Source organism: Amblyomma americanum, chromosome 11, assembly GCF_052857255.1.
Source record: "Amblyomma americanum isolate KBUSLIRL-KWMA chromosome 11, ASM5285725v1, whole genome shotgun sequence".
NCBI classification, from domain to species: Eukaryota; Metazoa; Arthropoda; class Arachnida; order Ixodida; family Ixodidae; genus Amblyomma; species Amblyomma americanum.
In genome coordinates, this window is record NC_135507.1 from 117202114 (window position 1) to 117225669 (window position 23556).

At 45.0% G+C, this 23556-nt stretch overlaps 1 protein-coding gene across 1 annotated transcript in view; it reads left to right on the forward strand.

Moving 5' to 3' along the window:
• LOC144111039 (alpha-amylase-like) overlaps positions 1–23556 on the forward strand; it is a 644630-nt gene that overhangs the window by 560396 nt on the left and 60678 nt on the right. The window contains exon 14 of the mRNA XM_077644138.1: positions 22982–23178. Coding sequence (XP_077500264.1) covers positions 22982–23178 — 197 coding nt within the window. The remainder of the gene's footprint in view (positions 1–22981; positions 23179–23556) is intronic.

Here is a 23556-nt window from a genome sequence, read left to right on the forward strand (position 1 = left end):
GCTCCCGTGGGGGAGCCGACACGTCATCCAATCTTTTCTTTTGGTCGGCGCCTTCTTCTTTCATCATGTACCATCCCTACCAGACGGGTTTCCGTCAGACTCTAGACTTCAGTCATCTCTTTCCACCCCACCGAATGCTTCTTCCTCATCTTTAGTCTTCGGTTAATCCACGTCATCCTTACCACCAACCTCATCCTCTTCTTCAAATCTCTTTCGTACATCATTTTATTTTAGATTCCCTATTATATGTGACAAGAGGGCCTCCTCTCTCAAGAGTTTTTCCATGAAAACTGCTCACGTCATCCTCATCTTCAAGCCTTCCAGCCAGCCGATTATCTTCTGTGGCGATTCTAGACCCCGCACACATCCCACCGCACATACATGTCCGGCACATACCAAAATCACGCCACCAACACAGCACACAAATTGCACTTACAGAACATTAACACACTACTGCCGTGGTCCTTACGGTGTATTTAATAAACATGTTAATGTCCACAACACAATCCCTTTTATTATCACATAACAACAACAACAGAAGCAACAAATCAACAATACCAAAAAGATACATCCCAGAGATGGTTAGAGCCATTTGGTTGGCTCTGTCTGTATAGGGATATAATTTGCAATATAGGGCCCCCGTTTAGTCTGGCCCATCTGAAAACACCTCCCCCTTAATTTGGAGTAGAGCTGTGATCGTCAGTCTTGATTTACATTACGCTTCATTAGTACCTCATCCCCTCCTGAATTTTTCTTCACACTGCACCTGGGCACCTCGGCAACATAACCTGTCTCCTCGGACACTACCGAACATGCTTCCTTGTGGCCATACCGTACGGTACCTCTTTCTTCGTATTTTTCCAACCTATTTACATGGAAAACCTTCTTAGTGTTGTTAATGAATAATTCACAATCCATGTTATTTTTCTTGCGCGTCACAAGGTACGGGCCCTTCCAGTGCATCCGTGGGGAGCAGGACGAGAACCCTGTCCCCGGATCCAGATTCCTGTGAATGGCTTTCTTTTATATTATCTCTTATGGCGTTCACGCGCCTTTTCCAGGCCTTGATGTGCAAGCCTGCATGTGTCTTCCAACTTGTCCTGCAAATCAAGAACGTATGCGTATGTTGTCTTGAGATCTGACGCAATCTGTTTATTGGTCCACAGCTCCTTGGGTATTGTAAGTGGACCTCTAACAGTTCTCCCATGCAACATCTCGAAAGGTGAGAAACCAAGACTCATTTGCGGTACTTCGCGGTAAGCGAACAAAAGAGCTGGGAGATATCTATCCCAATAAGTAGGTCTCTCCTGGCACATTTTCTTGATCACATTTTTGAGGTTGCCGTTGAACCGCCGTACAAACCCATTACACATGGGATGGTTTGGCGTTGGTCGTAACTGCCTTACTGACAAAAGTCAATTAACCTCCTTCATTAGTTCTGACGTGAAGTTCGAGCCCCGGTCACTCAAATTTCGCTCGGGAACCCATAACGCGAGAAAATCTCCACAAGACCCTCCGCCACTTCGATAATGTCAATATTCTTCAATGGAATAGCGTCAGGATAACGAGTGGCCACGTCAACCGGATAAGCACGTATCTATTGCCTCTGGCGGATACTGGAGAGATTGTCCCCACTATGAATAGACCCTCTTTGAAACGGTTGGCCGATGGCTGGCATCTTGCTCAGAGGTACGGGACCAACTCTTCCCTTTGGAACTGTGCGCTGGCACACGTCACATGAGCGAATAAAACGCTTAACGTCAATCTGGACACCCGGCAAACAGAACTCCTCGGTGAACCAAGGGACCGTTTTTTGAACACCTTGGTGTCCGGCCATAATGGCGTCATGTCCTAAGCGTAGCACTGCCTCTCCGATATCTCTTGGTAACACGAGCTGTTGGATCCGCCTTCCTGAGCTAAATATGATTTCCCTGTGCACAAGACCATTTACCAACTCATATTCGAATGACGTACGACTCTTCTTTCTTTTCACTTTTTCCCCGACTTCCAAAGCAGGCTTTCAAGCTCGGGTCTTCTCTTTGCCTAATTGCAATTTCGCCTGGTGTTAGGCTCAGACACAAAGTAACTGGAATAGAGAGCGGACGCTGCGTGGCTCGGGCTGTCGCTTGAGCTCTTGTCACCACGGCCGACGAGAAACTGACTGCCCCATCCCCTTCCCCCTTTGGGTGTTCAACGTCGAGTTTCCTCCACTCGCGATCAGGGTCTTAGACACTTCTTGCACCCGTAATGCTTCCCGAGATGAGATCGTAGATGGGTTGGTCTACGCATTTTTCCACTACCTGTCCAGTATAATATGGCGTAGACAGTAGAATCTTGGCTTCAGGAAAGTACCTTACTATGCTATCTACAAAAGTGAAGGCCGACGCTTCGCCTGTAAGATCCTCGTCCTTCACCAGGCTTCTCCGAACCAAAACTGTGGGTGCTCCGCTGTCTCTAAGTACCAATATAGGACGGTCTCCTATATGCCCAACCACAACCGGCATTGTTGCTTTCGACTTGGTTGTTCCCCTCACCGCCTCATTTTCCAGCGGCGTTTGCTTTCCTTTTAGCTGTGGAACCTCAGAAGGTATGACAAGTTCTGCCCGAGAGTCGACAACGCATGCAGCTCGGTCCTACGTTCTGTATCGACACTCATCCAGAATATCACCCCTCCGATTACAACTCTGACACACAACCGGTCTCTTTTTAGCAGCGCAACTAGTCCGACAGTCAATTGCACGGTGTCATGCCTTGCCACAGAGAAAATAACTTACTGGCGCCTTAAATGCACCGCCATAGGCTCTTGGTTTTGTCGCATCTGTCTCTGGGACCTTTTGTGTTTCCTCCCTTGCGTTACTCAAATATCTCAACTTTTGAACTTCGAGTAATTGGTCTGCAGGGTCGGCGAACTCTTCCAATGCACACAACTTCCTTACAGGAATAGTGCTAGGTTTGAACTGCAACATTCTAAAAATTTCTCTGTGACCAGCTTGTCGCGCACCCCTTCAAAACTCTTTTCTGTGTTTGACATATCAAGCCATCTATCGAAATAATTGGTCAGCATGCAGAAAAACTGCTTAGCGGTTTCAGAATCCTCAGATTTCGCGGTGCGAAATCTCTCACGAAAAAGCTCTGCCGTAAGCCTGAATCTTCGGAGCAAAACCTTCTTGACTTTCCCGTAGTCCATGGAATCAGCAGCAGGCATCCTTCCAAACACATTCAGTACCTCCCCAACTGGACACATGTTCAATGCCGTGGTCCATTCACTATGCTCCCAGCCTTGCCTCAAAGCTATCCGCTCGAATCGTTGCAGATATGCGCCCAAATCATCTCTTTTGTCATCGGAGGGAGCCATCAGCTTCCCTGGACAAATTCTGGCCGGTCTAGGAGATTCTATAACTGATAAGGAACGCTGATCATTGTCCGTCACCTTCTCATATCCTTCCGCAATATGCGCCTGTTTCCACAAAAGAAACTCCTCTCTTCTATCCTTCTTTTTTCCTGTTCTGCCTCGCGAGGGCTTCTCGCCTCCAGCTCTTCGGCTTCGCAAGCGTCTGTGCGTGCTTGCGCCCTTTCCTCTCTCTGCCTCTTTGCCTCTTCTTTCTCCTCGTCATAGAGACGCATCGCCTCTTCCTTGCTTAACCCTAGCTTGAGCGCCAGTTCTAACGTTCTTGCTAAATCCATACTTTCTGCCATAGAGAGACAGGAAAGATCCGAGACAAAGCAAAAAGAAACAAGGAAATGAAATCTGGCACAGGCTCGCCACTTATCTATGTCACGGATCTTCCCGAACAACACTCGGACCGAAAGAATGGACTAGGTGACAGGTGTATCCACGCAGACGCACATTTAATGCATCCTACGTGAGACACACACTAGCACATAAAACTAACAAAACTAATACAAAACGCACAACCATAAATACACACAACCCGGGGCACTGCTACTAGCGTCTACTACTGGCGTTCTACTGTTTGCGGTCGGCGGTCGTGCTCACGGTTGGTTCGGCGTGGATGTGGCGTTGTATGGGTCCAGTAGCCGGCGTGGATGCAGCGTTCGACGTGCTGCGGCTGGCGTCGCTGGCTGCGTCGTACAAGCTTCCGGACCAAACGCCCGTGGAGGTGATGCCAGTGCTGTTGGCGTTGGGGCACAACTCGGATGGGTGACAACAGCGCTGGGGACACCCCTGGCCGTAGCAGGTGGTAGCGTCCTCCATTGACTCCTCGGAACGGGCTCAGGAACGGCAGGAAGTCCACGATGAGAAGCCGTAGAACGCGAGCTCACCGGAGCAGTAGCCGACGTCGCTCTCTTCCAGCCAAAGTTTCCCTGACCCGCCGGAGCCTCCGTTTTTCTGTTCTTCCACCGTTCCTCGCTCTCCTTCGCGCTTTTATAGCCTTAATTGGCTTTAGTCTACGTAATCTTTGTCGTCGTCCTCTTCTTCTCCTCTCCGCCAATCATCTCTTTCCATCTGACCGAATGCTTCTTCTTCATCTTCTTTAGTCTCATGTTAATCCACGTCTTTCTTACCGCCAACCTCGTCGTCTTCTTCAAACTTCTTTCGTTCATAAATTAATTTTAGACTCCGTATTATTTGTGACATAATGCCCATTAATTGACTGGAAAAAGAATTTCAGGCGAAAAATACCGTCTCTATGAGTAACGGATGGTAAGCCACTTTCTTTAAGATTAGTGATGAAGGTGCGGCCATAACAATTGCAGATAAATCTTACTGCGTTTTTAACCCATTCGTAATTGTGAATATTTATCTTGATATATGGGTTCCAGATCATTAAGGCATAGTCTAAGATTGGAAACACAATAGTGTTATACGCAACGAAATGTGTTTTGGGAGTAGCAAACCGTCATGCGCCCCTCAAGAAGAATACGAAGAACATTTGCTGAGATGGTATCAACATGTTTGTTCCACGAAAGATTATTGCAAATTCATTGGCCTGGATATTTCTTGCATGTTACCTCAGAGAGCGCGCTATTGGAAGTACCATACTGGTAGAGAAGAAAATTCTTTTGAAGCGTTATTCTCATATATACTGTTTTATCAGAATTTATCAGCATTTTTCGTCTAAGACACTAATGCATAACCTTCTGAAAGTCATTATTAAGCATGATTTGATCTTCAATAGAATTAAGTTGTTCATTGAGGACACAATCACCAGCATATAATTTAACATGGACAGAGAGATCATGGACAATATTGTTAATTAATATAATAAACAAAAGCGGTCCAAGCACAGATCCTCGGGGAACCCCTGATTCAACTGGAATGACATGTGGGCACCATTTAGATAACAAGCACCATTTAGGTAACAGTGGGCACCATTTAGATAACAAACTGGCATAGTGGTGGTTCATCAGCGCCAACACACACAGACCAAGAGACGAGACACACAAACCAGCGCTCAACGTAGAACTGATTTTTTATTAGGAAGAAGCACGTCATATATACACACTCGTGAAATCGTGAATTCTCTTCATTAGCTGTGTACATGTCGACTATCTTTTTCTGGAACCATGCAGAGCTTTCTTCATGTTTTTTTTTTCTTCAAGAGAGGTAGATATATTTTTATCAATAATGTGCTCGGTGTCGTACATGCTGAGAAATGAAATAGGGCGATAGTTTGGCACATGTGTTTTGTCACCAGTTTAATGAAATGGTTTAAATCTGGCAACTCGCCAGTCATCGCGTAGGGCGCCTTCCTCTATTGACCTAAATACGACACATAATTACTTGGAGCACCATTGCGCGTACTGCTTCAGAAAGGCATTTGGGATGTCGTCTGGGCCGAACGATTTCTTGATATCAATCTATAGAAGCCAATTGAACACTCCATTTTCGACATGGCAAAATCAGGTATAGGGGGTAAAGACAGACTGAATGATGGAAGATGATCATTGTGTGCAATAAAAACAGTTTTGGAGTATTTATTATAGGCAATACAGGCTGCGTTATATTCACATATACATTTTCCAACTATTACAAACATGCCAGCAGAGCGGGAACTCGAAGTAATCGTCCTCCAAAGTTTTTCAATAGATTTTATAATAAATGGTGGGAGTTGGACACCAAAATAACTTTCTTTGTGAATTATTTATTTATTTATTTATTTATTTATTTATTTATTTATTTATACAGAATACCCCTAAAGACCCTCGAGAGGGTATTACATAATGGGGGGGGGGGGGCACAGGCAAATGAACAGACTAAAACAAAACCACAAATATAAAACAACAAAAGCAAAAATAAGACACTTCGCATGACATAAGTAAGCAAACGAATCAAAGGAATGGCAGCGCGGCAAAGAACGAAGATTACTGCAGTATTAAAATTATACAAACAGAACACTAATGCAGTGAATCATTTAATAACATACCCTGCAATAACATACCCTGTAAAGGAAGCCATGAAGAAATAACAATGTATGCGAAGAGTTAAGCAGTAGTTATTGAAGATATAAGATTAAAATATTTATCAGGATCAGTGGTGGTTGCGATATGTGAAGGCAGAGTGTTCCAGTCAGATATTGTGCGGGGTGAGAATGAATCCGCATAGTTAAATGTTCTGCACGTGAAACGCCTAACTTTAAAGGGATGATCGCGGCGGTCAAAAATCGAAGGAGGCAAAGAAAAAAAGTCGTTATGAAGTGATGGATGATGATAAAGTTTATGAAAAAGTGATAGTCGTGCATTTTTGCGGCGGAGACATAAATCCTGGAGACCTGCGCGTTTCTTTAAGGCTGTGATGCCGGTGTTACGTGAATAATCGGAGTAAATTAAACGAACGGCGCGGTTCTGCAATGATTTAATGTTATTTATTAGGTAAGATTGGTAAGGGTCCCAAATAGCCGAGGCATATTCGATTTTAGGTCGAATTAGAGTGGTATAGGCATGGGCACGGAGGTGAGGAGGAGCATGCTTTAGGTTATGTTTTAAGAAACCTAATGACCGATTAGCAGATGCAAGCATAAGGTTAATATGGTGGTTCCATTCTAAGTCTGAATGAAGGTGAAGTCCTAAGTACTTACACGTGGTGACTAGCTCGAGTGAGCTATTATTTAAGGAGTATGCTGTTTGAATTCGAGACATTCGGTTAGTAAAAGACCTCAATTTAGTTTTTGAATGACTAAGTTGCATAAGCCAGGTTGAGCACCATGCTGTTACTGAATCCAGGTCAGATTGAAGGGATTGGCAATCGGTGTTAGAATAAATTTTGCGATAAATTACACAATCATCAGCAAAAAGTCTGATATGGGAAGAAATGAAATCCGGTAAATCGTTGATAAATATTAGGAAAAGTAAGGGGCCAAGCACACTTCCTTGTGGGACGCCAGAGTGTACTTGACTGAAAGACGAATTGTGGTTATTGACAGCTGTAAATTGAGACCTGAAAAAGAGAAAAACTTTAACCCATGCAATGACAAGAGGGTGAATATTAAGCAGTGCTAGTTTCATTATTAACCGGTTGTGAGGTACTCTGTCGAAAGCTTTAGAAAAATCAAGAAATATGGAGTCTACTTGAATGCCAGCATCAATCGATGAATGTATGCCTTGAATGAATCCGGCAAGTTGCGTTTCGCATGAGTAGCCTTTACGGAACCCATGTTGATATTTAAAGATAATGTTATGTTCTTCAAGATAGTTAATTACCTGCGAGTGAATTACGTGTTCAAGAAGTTTGCAAACAGTGCTAGTTAATGAAATGGGTCGGTAATTTAGTGGTGAGGAACGATCACCAGACTTGAAAATTGGCTCAACTTTAGCTAGGCGCCAGTCCAGCGGAATCACGCCTGATGACAGAGATTGTGAAAAAATAGCGGACAAGATGCGATGAATACCATCAGATGAATTTTTGATTATTTTGTTATTAAAGCCAAGGTGATCTGATGCTGATGTTCTTTTAAGCTTCCCTAGTAAGGATAAGATACCTGTCTCACTGATACATATTTCAGACATTGACGTATTAGAAGTGCTGACAGAAATAGGAGGTAGAGGGAGATCTTCACGGTAAAAACGGATGTGAATGCGTTATTGAAAAGTTCGGTGCATTCGGCCACTGGAACACTGCTGCCTTCCGCGTTGGTAAGAGTGATGTCAGGATGATTAGCGGGGTTTATTATCTGCCAGAACTTCCGTGGATTGTTTGTTAGCATTGCCGGTAGATCGTGTGTGAAGATGTGCCTACGTACAGATATCAACTCAGACTGATATTCCTTATCACATAGTTTGTACCGTTGCCAAGATTCGGAGTGTCTGTTCTTGTCGACTTGTCTGTAAAGGAGCTTTTTCTTGTTATTAAGGAGACGTAGATGCCTATTAAACCAAGGCGCTGTGTTAGTGCATGGGATACTGATGACTGGTATGAATCTGTCAGTGAGAGTAGCAAGTTTCACGCTGAACAGGTTCCAGTTCGTTTCCACGGAGCGTGACGACAAATCGTGAAGAAAATGATCGGCAAAGACTGAGAACTGAGCGTTTATTTCATCGAAGTTTGCTCGGTTGTAGCACCTTATTTGTTTAGTGCGAGTTACCTTTTTATGGGGCACAAAATTCAGGTTACCCATGATTATGGAATGGTCGGAAAGGCCTTCTAAGAGCGCAATGTTGGAGCAAAGGTAAGGATCACTTGTCAAGATAAGATCGAGAATATTGGCTGTAGTGGCGGAACGACGCGTAGGTTCAAAAATAAGTTGCTGCAAAGAGAAATCGAGACAGGACTGGAGGAAAGCCTGAGCTTCAGGATCATTGTCAGGAGCTGTTAATGACGACCAGTTAATAGCCGGAAAGTTAAAGTCACCAAGTAAAAGTAAGCTTGAATTCGGGAAACGACAAGTAAGATCGCTTAGTAAATTAGAAAACTGACTTGCGAATGAAGAATTCATGTCCGGAGGGCGTTAAATGACGCCAATGATGGCGACCGTGGGACCACAACTCAACTGGACCCATACCGATTCTAGGTACGACGTGACCTCGATAGGCACAGCAGTGAGCACTTTATTGACAGCCAGAAGGACACCGCCACCTCTACGGCCCGTGCGGTCACAACGAAATATGTTGAATTCGGAGTCACAGGCGAAAACGACATCATCACGAACCATGTCATTTAACCAAGTCTCGGTAAGCGCCATGACCGAGGAGCAGCATGAATCAAGTAAAGAAGAAAGTGCTACGTTTTTAGAAAGAACACTCCTTATGTTAGTGTACAGAAAACTGACATCGTAATTGGAGCAACGCTGCGCGTTTGGCCGCACGGGTGGTTTGCCAGCCACATTACGGGAACTGGAAGGGATGCGTCAGGCAAGGGACACGCGCACTGCGCTACTGGTTTGATCATCCCAGAAATACGAGACACCATTGATAAGCAGTTTATCAAAAGACAAAGACAATTAAAGTCAGATATTTAAATTGCCGTGACACCTCTTCAGTAACACGAGCTATAGAAGGGGCGGCTCATTTCGCTCAATTTTTAAGACGTTTTAGCCTACGCTTCAAGTGCAGCGTCTCTCTGCGGATCTAAGGGTTGCTTCTTGGATATCTTCAGCACGAAACGCTGGATACATTCATCAAACATGTTCTTGAACATGAGCCACAAGTCATAAATGCTGCAAGGATTCGTTTGCAAATCGTCATAGCGAAGGTCAAGAATGTCGATATGCTCGTGGAAAAACTTGGAAAGCAATGAAGAGCATGTTCATGCTTTAAAGAAACATCATTCAGTGACAATAAAACTGCCTTATGATCTGATACACCAGTAGCAACATCACAAGAGATGTTTCCCGTAATATTGCCACTTAGAAAAAAGAGATCTAGGATGGACATTGAACCGTTCTGGATTCTTGTAGGGTCATTTAAAACTTTCAGTAGATCAAATTTTAAGGCAAGGTCCAACATTTCGTTTTCCATGAAATTACAGGACTGGGAAGAAAAAGAGCACCAATCAATGTTCGGGAAATTGAAATCACCGGTCATAATTATTCTGTCTTCTGTTTTACATGACAATGGAAGTACTCTTTTAAATGGTGCAACACAGTGACAGGAGAGTTATGGGGCCTGTAAATGGCGCCTAGTAAATACTTGATGTTATCAGCATAAACTTTTCAGAATATGCCCTCGACTCCGGCGACGTCAGATAAAGGTATAAGTAGCAGAGATGCTTTGTATATTATGGTAAACCCCCCACCTCTTCTGTCAGGATCTTTTCTAAAGACCTGGTAGTTGTTTGGACACAAATTCACTGTCATATATACCTTCGCTTAACCACGTCTCAGTCAGCATTACTACATCAAGGTCATGCGTAAGTGAGAGACCTTCCAACTGAACCACTTTATTAACAATACTGTGCCAGTTTGTATTTAAAACTCGAAAGCAGCCTCTTTTAGTTTTGTTGCGTCAGGTGTGCTTGGTAATCCTGTACCGCTTGCTCTCAATTTAGTCCCAGGCAAAGAAGGTCCCGTTCAGACTTAATTTATCAAAGAATAACTTGACTTTCTCACCGTTCGACCTTTCCTCTGCAGAGCTTTCCCATAATTTTTGCCATCTCTGACGAACACCGAGAAAAAAACCCTCTGAAATCGATATTTCAGAACCGTTGAGTTTGAGACAGGCTTCCATTATCGATAGTTTATATCGGTCGTCTAAAAACCTCAGAATTACTGGACGATCACCATCTTTCTTCTTTCCCAGCCAGTGACAGCGTTCAATTCTACTAATGGTTAATTCAATATTTTCAAGAAACACGCCTTCTTTTATCTTCTTGGTAAGATCATCAAATGTCTCAGTGCTCTCCTCTTTAACGCCATAAATTACCAAATTACTCCTTCGACTCCAGCTTTCTAATTAACCTTATTCAAGAAGCAATAAACATTCTGTTCTAGTTCAGCGACACTTGATTTCAGGCCACTTACTTCTGGCTTCAATGTACCAAGAGAAGCAATCTGTGTTTCTATGCCACTCATTCGTTCATGTAAACTTGCGACATTTTTTTTTCAAGGTTTTCTTGCCTAGTAAGGACATTCTTTATTGCAGCAGTCATGTTATTTTGCCCCAAGAGAAATTGTTGCAACATTCATTTTCTGGTCTGTAGGCCCAGGATTCGACTCGATGTCACCACGAATCAAAAGACTTGTTTTGAAATAAACAGCCGGGACAGTACTTATTAGACCAAGTGGGCATCGCAGAAGCAATAAAAAACGGTCATCACTGCGAAAACACTTACCAATATGGTTTATTTTCATGTTTGTTCAAAACATGAGGAGACGGAAGAAAAATCTGCTGAACAGCTTGCTTGACAAGCTCCCACCCCCCTTGTTTACATAGGAAACAGCAGCTCATACAATATACATACACAGATCAGCATACACACACACAAAAAAAACGTTTTGATGCATATTTTGTACGTCAATAAAAAATGGCGAAAGACCATTCTGTTGTAATATACAAGTACAAAACGCACTGTAAGTATGCATGATTGAAAATACTTCCAAGATTTGAAAGAACAGCAGTTATAAAACCAAACAGGCGAATTAACAGGTACACAGAGCATACAGATCCGACCCTAGAAAAAAAAAATTTATAAAAGGTAGTGCAGAGGTAGTACATTTGCAGCATTTGAGAAAAAAAAAGAAGGAATTACATTTTCTCAACGCTATTTCTAAACAACTAAAGGCATAAATCTCTGAATTCTGTTTTCTAAATGCTCATCAGATCAATTTCTTTGCGAAAAAAAATAATTTAATAATATTGGTACTATGTATCGTAACATTTGTTTCCCGTAATTATTGCGGTTACGGTGGACTTCCCAGTGCTCAGAGTGTCTAGTTGTTTAATAATTGGTATTCGTTTGCAAGTTTGCCAGATTAGTTATGAGATGAACGCCTTGTTTCCTTTCATCCCTTAACTTTTACAAAGGTGACACTTATACATTATACTTATAAGTTCTGTATGTTAATTAGTGTAACCTTTCTAAGCAAGCTGTCTGCTGACTGGTCTAGTGAAGAATTTTGAAGAATCCGGATTATTTTGTTTTGCATTACCGTCAGTTTCCTGGCGTTTGTTGAGGTTGTCTTGCCTCACACTAAAAAGCAGTAATTTATGCTCGATAAAAACAGTAATTGATAAATTAGTAGTCTTGTGTTTACAGGAAATAGGTCTCGATGTCTGTAGTATAATCCTATAGTGCGAACTAGGGTCGTGACCACATTATTAGTGTGTGAATCCCACAGCATGTGCTCTGAAAAAATTACGCCTAGAGTTTTAAATTCTGTCACAATTTCTATCGGCTGACACTGCATTTGAAGATTGTTTGGAACAACATCTCTGTCCTTTGCTCTGAAAACGACTGCTTTAGTTATCTGGGTATTAATAACCAAGCCGTTGCAGGAACGCCAATCATGAAGTTTACTTAAAGTGCTGTTTGCGCGATTAACAAGTCTTTCGCAATCGCCACCCTCGAAAAATGGGCTCGTGTCATCTGCATAGATCAGGAATTTCGTATCATCATCAATGTTAATAATGTCACTTATGTAAATATTAAATAAATACGGTCCCAAAATGCCGCCCTGAGGAACACCAGCAAAGTAGATTTAAATGTGGAGGTGCAGTTTACTGAAACAGACTGCATGCGAGTACTAAGGTATAATTCCATTAACTTCAAGGTAACACCACGAATTCCGTAGAATTCAAATTTTCTAAGCAAAATAGCCCGGTTAAGAGAATCAAATACCTTTGTAAAGTCTATAAAAACTGCCAGTATGTATCGTTATTCTTCAAGTTTTTTATAATAAACTCATTTTGATGAAGCAGAAGTTCGGTAGAACAATGTTTCCTAAAACCCTACTAACAGTGAGTCAAGATGTTATGTTTATCTGTAAATAATACCGGACGTGAATGGATGGCGTTTTCAAGTACTTTAGAAACAATTGGTAATATAGAAATTGGTCTGCAATTTGCTAAATTATTTTTGTCCGCCTTTTTGTGTAGAGCACAAACCTTTGCGCACTGTAGCTGTGCGGGAAATACTCCACTTGAGAGAAAACGATTGAAAATATGGGCAAGTGGGACGGCAATAATGTCAGCAATGAATTTAATTGGGCGGACTTGAATGTCAAAGATACCACTGGAGCTAGTATTTGGTATTTTCAGGAAAATAGAGAAAACTTCCGCTTACTTTAGCAATTTTTAGTTCCTCAGGAAATTCACCAGTCTGGAGCTTCTTATTTATAATATCACACAATATCGGGCTGAGTATATTTGCAACATATTTTATGGGTGGAACTTTTATACCATCTATTCCAGCAGCGACACAATTCGATATACTTTGAATTATTTCGTATATTTCAGTAGGAGTCGTTGGTACAAGCATAAGAGGTTCGAGTTGCCTCTCTGATATTAGGCTGCCTTTTTCTGCTTGAGCCTCTTCACACGAGCCAACGGTAATGAAATTTCTGTTCCTTTCTTCAGCAACTTCCATTACGGGAACCCAAACGCCATCTTTGTAAATGTCTATCATGTCTTGTTGGTGACGCTTTTTACCCATCACTTCGTTGATGATGTCCCATACTTTCCTAGAATCATTTTGAGCCTTCATGAAGCTATTTTCATAATAGGTGTTCTTTGCCTTTCTTAAATCGGAATTCAATTGATTTCTAAGCTTCCTGAACTCCACGAGTACGCTTGAATCTTTGCACCTTATAAATTCGTGGTACTTTTTGTTCTTTTGCCTTATTCTTTTGTGCAATTCACGAGTGATCCATGGTTTCTTTATTTTCTTGCTCCTTGCTTCACATTCTTGCAATGGGAAGGCCGCATTATAACATCTAGAAAACTTCGTCAAGAAGGCGTTATAGGCCATATTGGCGCTGGTTTCTTAATATACATCTTCCCAAAATTCTAGCTCAATAAGTGCTTTAAATCTCTGAAGGCTCTCCTGGTCAATTGCACGGTACGTAAAATTTAAAGGATGTAAATCGCTTTCCATTCCTGAAGAAGTGAGGCAAAAAATTGGCATGTGATCACTAATATCATTGATTATAACACCGGAAGTAACATGGCTGCAATATGTATTCGTGATGCAAACATCTATGGAGGTAGCGGTGTCGCGAGCAATCCTGGTGGGCGGTCGTATGGTATTAGTACAGGCATGAAGATTCAGGACATTTTGAAATTCTTGTGCTTCTGCATTGCTTGATAGTGTATCTATATTTAGATCACCAAGGATTAGGATGGGCGAAGTTGAGGACTGAAGCAGTCAGAGTGCATCATCTAGAAAAGTTAAAAATTTTGATGTATTACCCGCTGGTGGTCTGTATAAAACGCCAATTGAAAAATTTGAGACCCTGACAAAAAGGCTTTCAACGTCGTCATCCAGCCTTGTCAATTCATCTATAGCTTGGAGGTGCAAACTGCTCATCACATAGAGCGCAACACCTCCTCCTCTCTTCCTCTGTCTACTTAAACTCATACACTTGTAGCCATCAATGTGGGGCGGTACATCCATTTCAGGCAGCCAAGTTTCAGTGAGTGCTGAGGCATGAAATTTCATTTCGAGAGAACTAAGCAGTATTTCAAAGTCATCTGTCTTGTTTTTGATACTTGTAGTGTTTAAATGAAGTGTTGTGAATTTTCCTCTGAAGTTTTCAAATCTTGATTTAAAATCTTCCGTGTCATAATAACAGCAGTTTACATACATATCCTCAGCCATAGATAGTGCCATTGATGAAGGTTTTCTTTATGTCTTGATTCAGTTTGAAATTTTTTCAACATCAGACAAGCTGGTGATGCGTACGACGTCAGCTTCTTCGTCCTTCCTAGCAAGTATTCTTCCGCCACGAGTCCACACAAACTTCCAGCCCATTTTCTTCTTTTGAATGATTGCAGAGCGAAGCAATTCCTTGCTGAAGGTGGTTAAATGCTCGTTTATGTATACCGGTTTGCTGTCTCCATCGTATTCCAGATATTTTGTGTTGAGCTGCTGTTTTCCTGACTTTTGCAGGATTTTTGTCCTTCTTTGTTCGTTGCACAAAGCGCACAACAATGTTCTTTTCTTGCTTTTTAAACGTAGGCACTCGGTGGCATATGTCTATGTCTGAATCTGCGATTGGCTCACCCAGTAACGTTCCTATTTTCTTGACAACATCACACACATCTCCGCCTTCTGGAACACCCCGTATCTCCAGATTGTTCGACCTCTGGTAATGTTCCAATTCTTCTAGCTTGTCACTCAGTCTGTGGTTCTCTGCTCTTAGTTCTTCATTCTCTTTGTGTGAATCCTGAAGCTCTTGCGCAGCTCTTTCAATTCTTTCCGCAGTTCGTTTACTCCATCGCAGGTGTCGCTACAATATTTGACGCTTTCCTTTAAAGTTCTCAGGTCAGCCCTGAGATCGCGTTTCATATCTTCAACAGATTTCGCGAGATCTTTCACTTCTTTACTCATGATAGTGCGTTATCGCGGCACAATGACTCAATGGCAAACCCAAATTTCAGCGAAAAAGCAATGTACAACAAAATAGAAGTAATGTTGCTGTGTTCGGCAGCAGTGCGCAATCAGTAACTTATTTACAGAATTATCAAAAACATGACACTTTCTCACCTGCACAGAGCACAGAGCGGGTAGGTCCGTCGCTTATGCGCACCGCAGCCGAACTGAAGCTCGATGGTAGTAGTAAGTGGATGAAAGGGGAAGAGGAAAGGAAAATGCACGGGCCTGTGACTGGTGTTCAAACACCACAACCACTGCCGGCGTGCAGATAGAGAGAAGGATAGGTAGGGTTTCAGAAGAAGAAGGAAGAACGCGCGCGCAGGGGCGCGCGCGCTCCTCGAAGCTCGATGGTGTAGGCAGGGTCCTTTTATAGCTGAAGCCGGCACACTTGTGTCCACGTGTCAAGTCGGTGCTTGCTGTTGATGACACTGCAGATGGTTGTCGGGGAGATGTACTCGCAGACGGTCAGCAATTACCAGGCACAGCTGAAGCTTGTCGCCGATGCTGCCAGGTCTGGTGGACAACGCCGCGCTTGCGCAGTGGTTCCTCGTACCCCAGGAGCTGCACAGAGCGGTTAGGTCCGTCGCTTATGCGCACCGCAGCCGAACTGAAGCTCGATGGTGTAGGCTGGGTCCTTTTATAGCTGAAGCCGGCACAGTTGTGTCCACGTGTCAATCGGTGCTTGTTGTTGATGACACTGCAGATGGTTGTCTGGGAGATATACTCGCAGACGGTCAGCAATTACCAGGCACAGCTGAAGCTTGTCGCCGATGCTGCCAGGTCTGGTGGACAACGGCGCGCTTGCGCAGTGGTTCCTCGTACCCCAGGAGCTGCACAGAGCACAGAGCGGTTAGGTCCGTCGCTTATGCGCACCGCAGCCGAACTGAAGCTCGATGGTGTAGGCAGGGTCCTTTTATAGCTGAAGCCGGCACAATCGTGTCCACGTGTCCAGTCGGTGCTTGCTGTTGATGACACTGCAGATGGTTGTCTGGGAGATGTACTCGCAGACGGTCAGCAATTACCAGGCACAGCTGAAGCTTGTCGCCGATGCTGCCAGGTCTGGTGGACAACGCCGCGCTTGCGCAGTGGTTCCTCGTACCCCAGGAGCTGCACAGAGCACAGAGCGGTTAGGTCCGTCGCTTATGCGCACCGCAGCTGAACTGAAGCTCGATGGTGTAGGCAGGGTCCTTTTATAGCTGAAGCCGGCACAATCGTGTCCACGTGTCCAGTCGGTGCTTGCTGTTGATGACACTGCAGATGGTTGTCTAGGGGATGTACTCGCAGACGGTCAGCAATTACCAGGCACAGCTGAAGCTTGTCGCCGATGCTGCCAGGTCTGGTGGACAAAGCCGCGCTTGCGCATTGGTTCCTCGTACCCCAGGAGCTGCACAGAGCACAGAGCGGTTAGGTCCGTCGCTTATGCGCACCGCAGCCGAACTGAAGCTCGATGGTGTAGGCAGGGTCCTTTTATAGCTGAAGCCGGCACAATCGTGTCCACGTGTCCAGTCGGTGCTTGCTGTTGATGACACTGCAGATGGTTGTCTGGGGGATGTACTCGCAGACGGTCAGCAATTACCAGGCACAGCTGAAGCTTGTCGCCGATGCTGCCAGGTCTGGTGGACAAAGCCGCGCTTGCGCATTGGTTCCTCGTACCCCAGGAGCTGCACAGAGCACAGAGCGGTTAGGTCCGTCGCTTATGCGCACCGCAGCCGAACTGAAGCTCGATGGTGTAGGCAGGGTCCTTTTATAGCTGAAGCCGGCACAATCGTGTCCACGTGTCCAGTCGGTGCTTGCTGTTGATGACACTGCAGATGGTTGTCTGGGAGATGTACTCGCAGACGGTCAGCAATTACCAGGCACAGCTGAAGCTTGTCGCCGATGCTGCCAGGTCTGGTGGACAAAGCCGCGCTTGCGCATTGGTTCCTCGTACCCCAGGAGCTGCACAGAGCACAGAGCGGTTAGGTCCGTCGCTTATGCGCACCGCAGCCGAACTGAATCTCGATGGTGTAGGCAGGGTCCTTTTATAGCTGAAGCCGGCACAATCGTGTCCACGTGTCCAGTCGGTGCTTGCTGTTGATGACACTGCAGATGGTTGTCTGGGGGATGTACTCGCAGACGGTCAGCAATTACCAGGCACAGCTGAAGCTTGTCGCCGATGCTGCCAGGTCTGGTGGACCACGCCGCGCTTGCGCAGTGGTTCCTCGTACCCCAGGAGCTGCACAGAGCACAGAGCGGTTAGGTCCGTCGCTTATGCGCACCGCAGCCGAACCGATCTTTTTTGATTTGGAAGAATTCAGAAATAGAAAGCTTATTTCGTAAGTGGTTCTTAGCAGGTTAAAAAAGATATCAAAATATATGTTTGCGTCCGATGAAGAAAGCACGTTCTCCCAAGATACATTTAATATTCTGTGGCGAAAGTTTTCCAAGTTTCTCAATGAAACATTTCTTGAAGGGATCGGAAGGCTAGTCTCTTTTTCATGATGCGGGATGACTACATATACAGGTAAGTGATCGCTAAGATCTCAAGCTATGACTCCAGATGCAAAATTTTTGATGGAGGAGCTGAGAAGAAAGAAATCTATTAGTGTCGAAGACGTACTAGTAATTGTAGTTGGAGAAGAAATAACAATATTTAGGCCCTAGCTCTCGTAAACAATATCATTTCTTTTGACTCACGAGTATTAGAAATCAAGTCAATGTTAAAGTCCCCGCCAAAAAATAAAGTTAAGCTTATTAGTTATGCAGTATTGAAACAGAGTTTCTACGGAAGCACATAATGATTCGTGATCACCATTAAGGGGTCGGTAAACGACAGAAAAGACATGGTTACACATTGCTATTGTCAACATTTCGCATCCACATTTCGAAGAGGTAAAATCGAGAATAATAACTAACCTGCACAATAAAGCAGAACGGATTCAGCATTCTGTCCGATGTGCTGCTGCCTAGCCCACTGATTGAGATGGCCAGGGGACAGCTTCTTTTAGCCGTTGGTATGTCCACGTGACTTGACGTCATCGAAGCAATGGCAGAAGGCGAAACAGCTCGACGATCTCGATAGCGCAGTAATGGCCGGCTCGTGCGAATGACTGGATGTCTGGGTGATACCGAACAGCAGCAGTAAAACCTCCTTGAGCGCAACCAAGGGAATGCTAAACTTGAAGAAAGAGCGCCAGTTCCTGCACGATAAAGCAGAACGGATTGAGCATTCTGTCTGATGTGCTGCTTCCTAACCCACAATGCAAAGCACAGTGTGGCTGAGCTAGTTGGCTTCGCAGCTAGTCCTTCACAAGGCAATTATGCTCTCCTATCGCCATCAGGGGGCGCCGTCTTTCACATCAGCAGAGCTGCCTCTCCACGCCATGCAATTTATACTTGGTGTTTGGTAAAGAACCGTGTGGCAGAGGTTGCGCACCTCCCAGCCACTGTGAGCTATATAGTTCAAAAGTACTCGCAAGAGACCCGAATCCTCGCCGACGGCTCCTGTTCTAGAGTTCCTCCCTTGTCTTCTATATTCCTCTCTACAAGGTCGCCGCCGCGGTGGCACAGGGCTTATGGCGCTCGGCTGCTGACCTGAAAGACGCGGGTTTATTCCCGGCCGCGGAGGTCGAATATCTATGGAGGCGAAATTCTAGAGGCCCGTGTACTGTGTGATATTAGTGCACGTTAGAGAACCCCAGCTGGTCGACATTTCCGGAGCCGTTCACTACAGCGTCCCTTATAGCCTGAGTCGCCTTGGAACATTAAACCCGAATAAACCAAACGATCCTATTCACAAGGCAATTATGCTCTCCTATCGCCATCAGGGGGCGCCGTCTTTCACATTAGCAGAGCTGGACGGCATCCCAGAAGCTGCCATCACGGCGTCTAAGCGCGGCATCAAAGGAAAGGAATTCATATTACTGCGTAGGAAAATATATAGAGATTAATATGCTTGAAATGTCTTCACCGCATAGTTTCCGCGAAGTCTTCAATTGCGTACGACATCATAAGGTGTCTGCGTGAATTTCGTATTTCATTTATTTATTTTTCTACAGAATACTGCAGGTCCTTCTGGGCCCTTGCAGGAGGGCCGATACAATATAGTACAATTACAAAAAAAAAACACTGAAAGAAAATTGAAGCCACAAAGGCGATAAATTTGATAACACCAATCGTGGATTAGTGCTGGTAATGTTCAAGCATTGCAGTCAGTTACTGTGCCAGGAAAGAAGGAATATTTGAATACGATAGTTCTCGTGGGGAAACCGGTTGGTGAATCAAGATGGCGACTTCTCGTTGACGGTGCTGCGGAAAATGTCTTAACATAGTGACCTGGGCACCCTGAGAGCTTGTATGTGTGAAAAGGAAAATATATTGTAATCTGCATTTTTCTTCTTCCTTGTAATGTTTGAATCCTTTGTTTGTAATGAGAATATCAAGGCGAAAGCCTTTAATGGCTCATGTTCGCGTCCGTCCGTCTGTTCGTTATGCCCTACAGCTCGATAAGGAAAAAAAATCTTTGTGCACGATGGAATTCGAACCTCCGTCTTCCGTTCCGCGGCGGAGCATGGTGACGACTACGCTACTTCCGTTTTTTTTCTTTATTGCACTACGCTACTTCCTGCCAACGCATATGCAGTTCTCCTTGTCTAGGACGTTGGAGAGCAATTGCAGAAAGGCGTCGAATCAGATGAATACCTCCCAAGAGCCCTGCATTCTCTCCAGCATTTAAGATTCACAAACAATTGTGTGCTTAATTATCATCTTAACCACACGTCAGTGACACAAGCAGCAAAACTGCGCTAAAGGCTTTCGCCGTACAGTGTTGCGCTTCTTTATCGCGAAGTCTCCAAATTTTCCCGCCTGAACCGATGGCTCGTTCAGGGTGAATGAAACACAGCACCGAGCTTGCCTGTTGTGATAACTTTTGTCTCGTTGTAAGTTTGAGGACGGTACTTAACTAGTTCAAACGCTCGTGATGTAAACCCCTAGTCGCCCGCAATCGTGTGCGCCGATATCGACGAGCAAAAATTCATACTTAAGCCGCGGGAAAAACAAGGACGAAGCGAACGAGAAGACACGACACGGGCGCAGACTATCAATTGAATTTTTATTGCGGAAAAAAGGTGCCTATAAATACCCTGGAACTCGTGGCGTACAATCGAAGCAAGGAAAACCCGACAGAATCACACTCCTTGGCACGTGCTTGCCAATTCACTCTTAGCGAGCGAAAACCGCACACACCAAAGAAAACACAAACAAGGAAACACTTCAATCAAGCCAACCCTCCGTACTGCCTTCTCGAGCTCGAAAAGTTGCGCAAGAAAGGTATCTCCCTATCAAGCAGGCTGACAGAGGGTGATGCGACACACGTACCTGCTTCTTTCTTGATTATAGAATTTAATCCCCACCAACTTGCCCAGTGTTTCGTCCTTATTAACGAAAAACCGCCGCTTAATTTTCGCAAGAAGGCGGTGGTGGCGCCATCTGTTTTCTCGCAATCAAAGCGCCACAGCACGCAGAGCGGAAGTGAGATTTGCAAAGTCTAATCCTTAGATGGCGCTACCGCTGCCCTTAGGTGCCCCCGTGAATTCTTATTTATGCTATTCTACGATGTGCGAACATTCCGGAAAGGTGACATGTTGTTTCTGTCAACATGAAAAGAGTGCCAAAAGCAGTGCATAAGTGCGTTCGGTAGGTTGGCAAGGCGTTTCAGCCCCAATTACCCTCGTGTTCCACAGTGACGTACTTTGTTGGCGCCACAACAGCCATTCGTCACTGTACTCCTGCTTAGAGTTCTGCTTATACGACTTTCATAGCGCATTGCAGCTGCATTAGAGCAGTGCAGTGCTTTAAGGTCGAGCTAGTGATAAATGTATTGGTTATATTTTGATTTAGAACTTTTTGTTGGGCTAGATGGTACATACTGTAACAAAAGAACTGTAGCGCGACCAAGACGAACACAAGAATAGAGGCACACAGGACTAGCGCTAATCCTGTGTGCCTCTATTCTTGTGTTCGTTTTGGTCGCGCTACAGTTCTTTTGTTACGTTATATTTTGAGGCGGACGTTTTCGGCAAACGAAGATTTTTCATCAAGCTTCAGTCCATTCAGGTCTAGATTAAACACGGTTTCCTGGCCACAACGTGATTGCGAAATGGCGATATGATTAGCAAGACATGGTTTCTTCGTTTTTCGGATATAATGCGCAAAGTGGATTAATAACCGCAAACGTTTCTTGACAACTGCTCTCTGCTCACTCGATCACAGCGCTTTTGTTCCGCTAGTCAAAGACACGTTTTGAGCGCAAATCTCGGCTGTTCAATTCACGTGAAAAATGGCCCCTGACTGCCGTTTCAAACAACAGTATACACCGCCTTTTCTATTACCATGTATATAAAGAACGCACGCTGCAGACAAACTACAGCCGCATACAAATCAATCTGTACAGAAGCTCCGCCCACATTCAGGACCGCCGAACTGAATTCGTCCGCGAGAAAAAAGTAGACTCATTTTAGAGCTTTTGTTTTTACGTAAAACAGCAGCTAACCACGAGACGAAATTGTAGGCTTAAGGATCTTTCTGTGTCTGGTTTGTTTGATACAGCCAGGCTTTAAAAAGCTCGTTTTATTCACAGCTGTAATTGGTAAGTGGAGTAGTACAGGACGCCGCGGACCGTGGCCAGTTTTACTAACTGCTGTTTTGTTTTTTCAATTGTGTCCTTAATGATAAGCGCGAAATAAATTCACCTACCGTATTTATGCGTGTAAGGGCCGCACTCGTGTGGGCACCAAATATAGCTTCAGATTGTCTAGGTCATTAAAGTAGTTTCTACAGACTTCCTCTTTCGGATTGGCTCCGAAAACAACCAAGATTGCGAAGGAAGTCAGTCCTTTACCCACGTATAGACGTGAATCGCCGGACAGAAACGTGCCGAAAGAAAAGAAGAGAAAGCGCGAAAAAATTTGTCGAGAGTGTCTGTCGCACTGTGCTGTGCAGAATATAGTACATGTCTCAACGCCGACGATGTTTTTGCGGCACTTGCGAACTAGCACTCGAGCCTTTAATGCAGCCAGACTCGAGAATGGACTCATATTAATGACTGAAAATGACTTAATGCTGCTTACGTAGGCGCTAAATCTCGCACTTAAGGTGCTACAACGTCGAGAAGCCGCTTTGCTTCTGCTATGCACACGCCATGGCAGCGGCGCCATCACCGCCGTGCGGTACAGCCGCCGCGCCACCTATAGGAGATGGAATGGCCGATAATGATTCGTCGTGCAGCAATACTTTCGACAACGAATCCTCGACATTTCCGCTCTGCATGTGAAGTGATGTTGTTCAGCGCCAAAACTTTTACCAAAACCTTTTTCTGTGAAAAATAAGAGAGATCAATACTACGTCGGGGTAATCAAGGACAGTGGGAAGCACGTGTTCTTGGATCTCACATGACCCGACTCCCACAGTCCGTACGAGCAAATCGCGCCCTCGCCGTTTTGTTCGTCTTTGCAGGCGGCGACCGCCATTATGCTGGGCTGGCCACAGGGCCTTCCCCGACTGATGAGCAGCTACCGGTGGGATCCTTGGATGACGGAGCAGGCAGACCACAGCACCGACTCGGGTCCACCCTCACACCACTGTCGCGACATCTTGCCTGTGCAGCGCTCCCCCAACGGTACCTGTCTCAACGGATGGGTCTGCGAGCACAGGTGCGCGTTAGGGCGGGAGCCTCCACACCCGCCTCGCTACCGTACAGTATTGTGCATCTTTATCGCTAAGGGCCGTTGTACGATCGTTTCGGAGCGCCTTCCGCCTCGTCCGCTTCGGGAGCGCAGCTGGCGGATCCGCCTCGTTCGGCGAACGGATGGAAAGTTGGTGAACTTCAACTTTCTGGCGGACGAGCGCATCCGGCCGGGGACCGGATTGCAGCTATTGGCTGCTTTTCCCGTGACGTCAGTGACGTCCGAGCCCCTCCTCCCTCCGCCTCGGTTCTGCTCTGCCCCGGCCTGCCGGGGCAAGATGGCCATCCGTCGACTGAACTGGGGAGCGCGGCCTGGGCAGTGGCAGCGATGTCGCGAAGCATATTA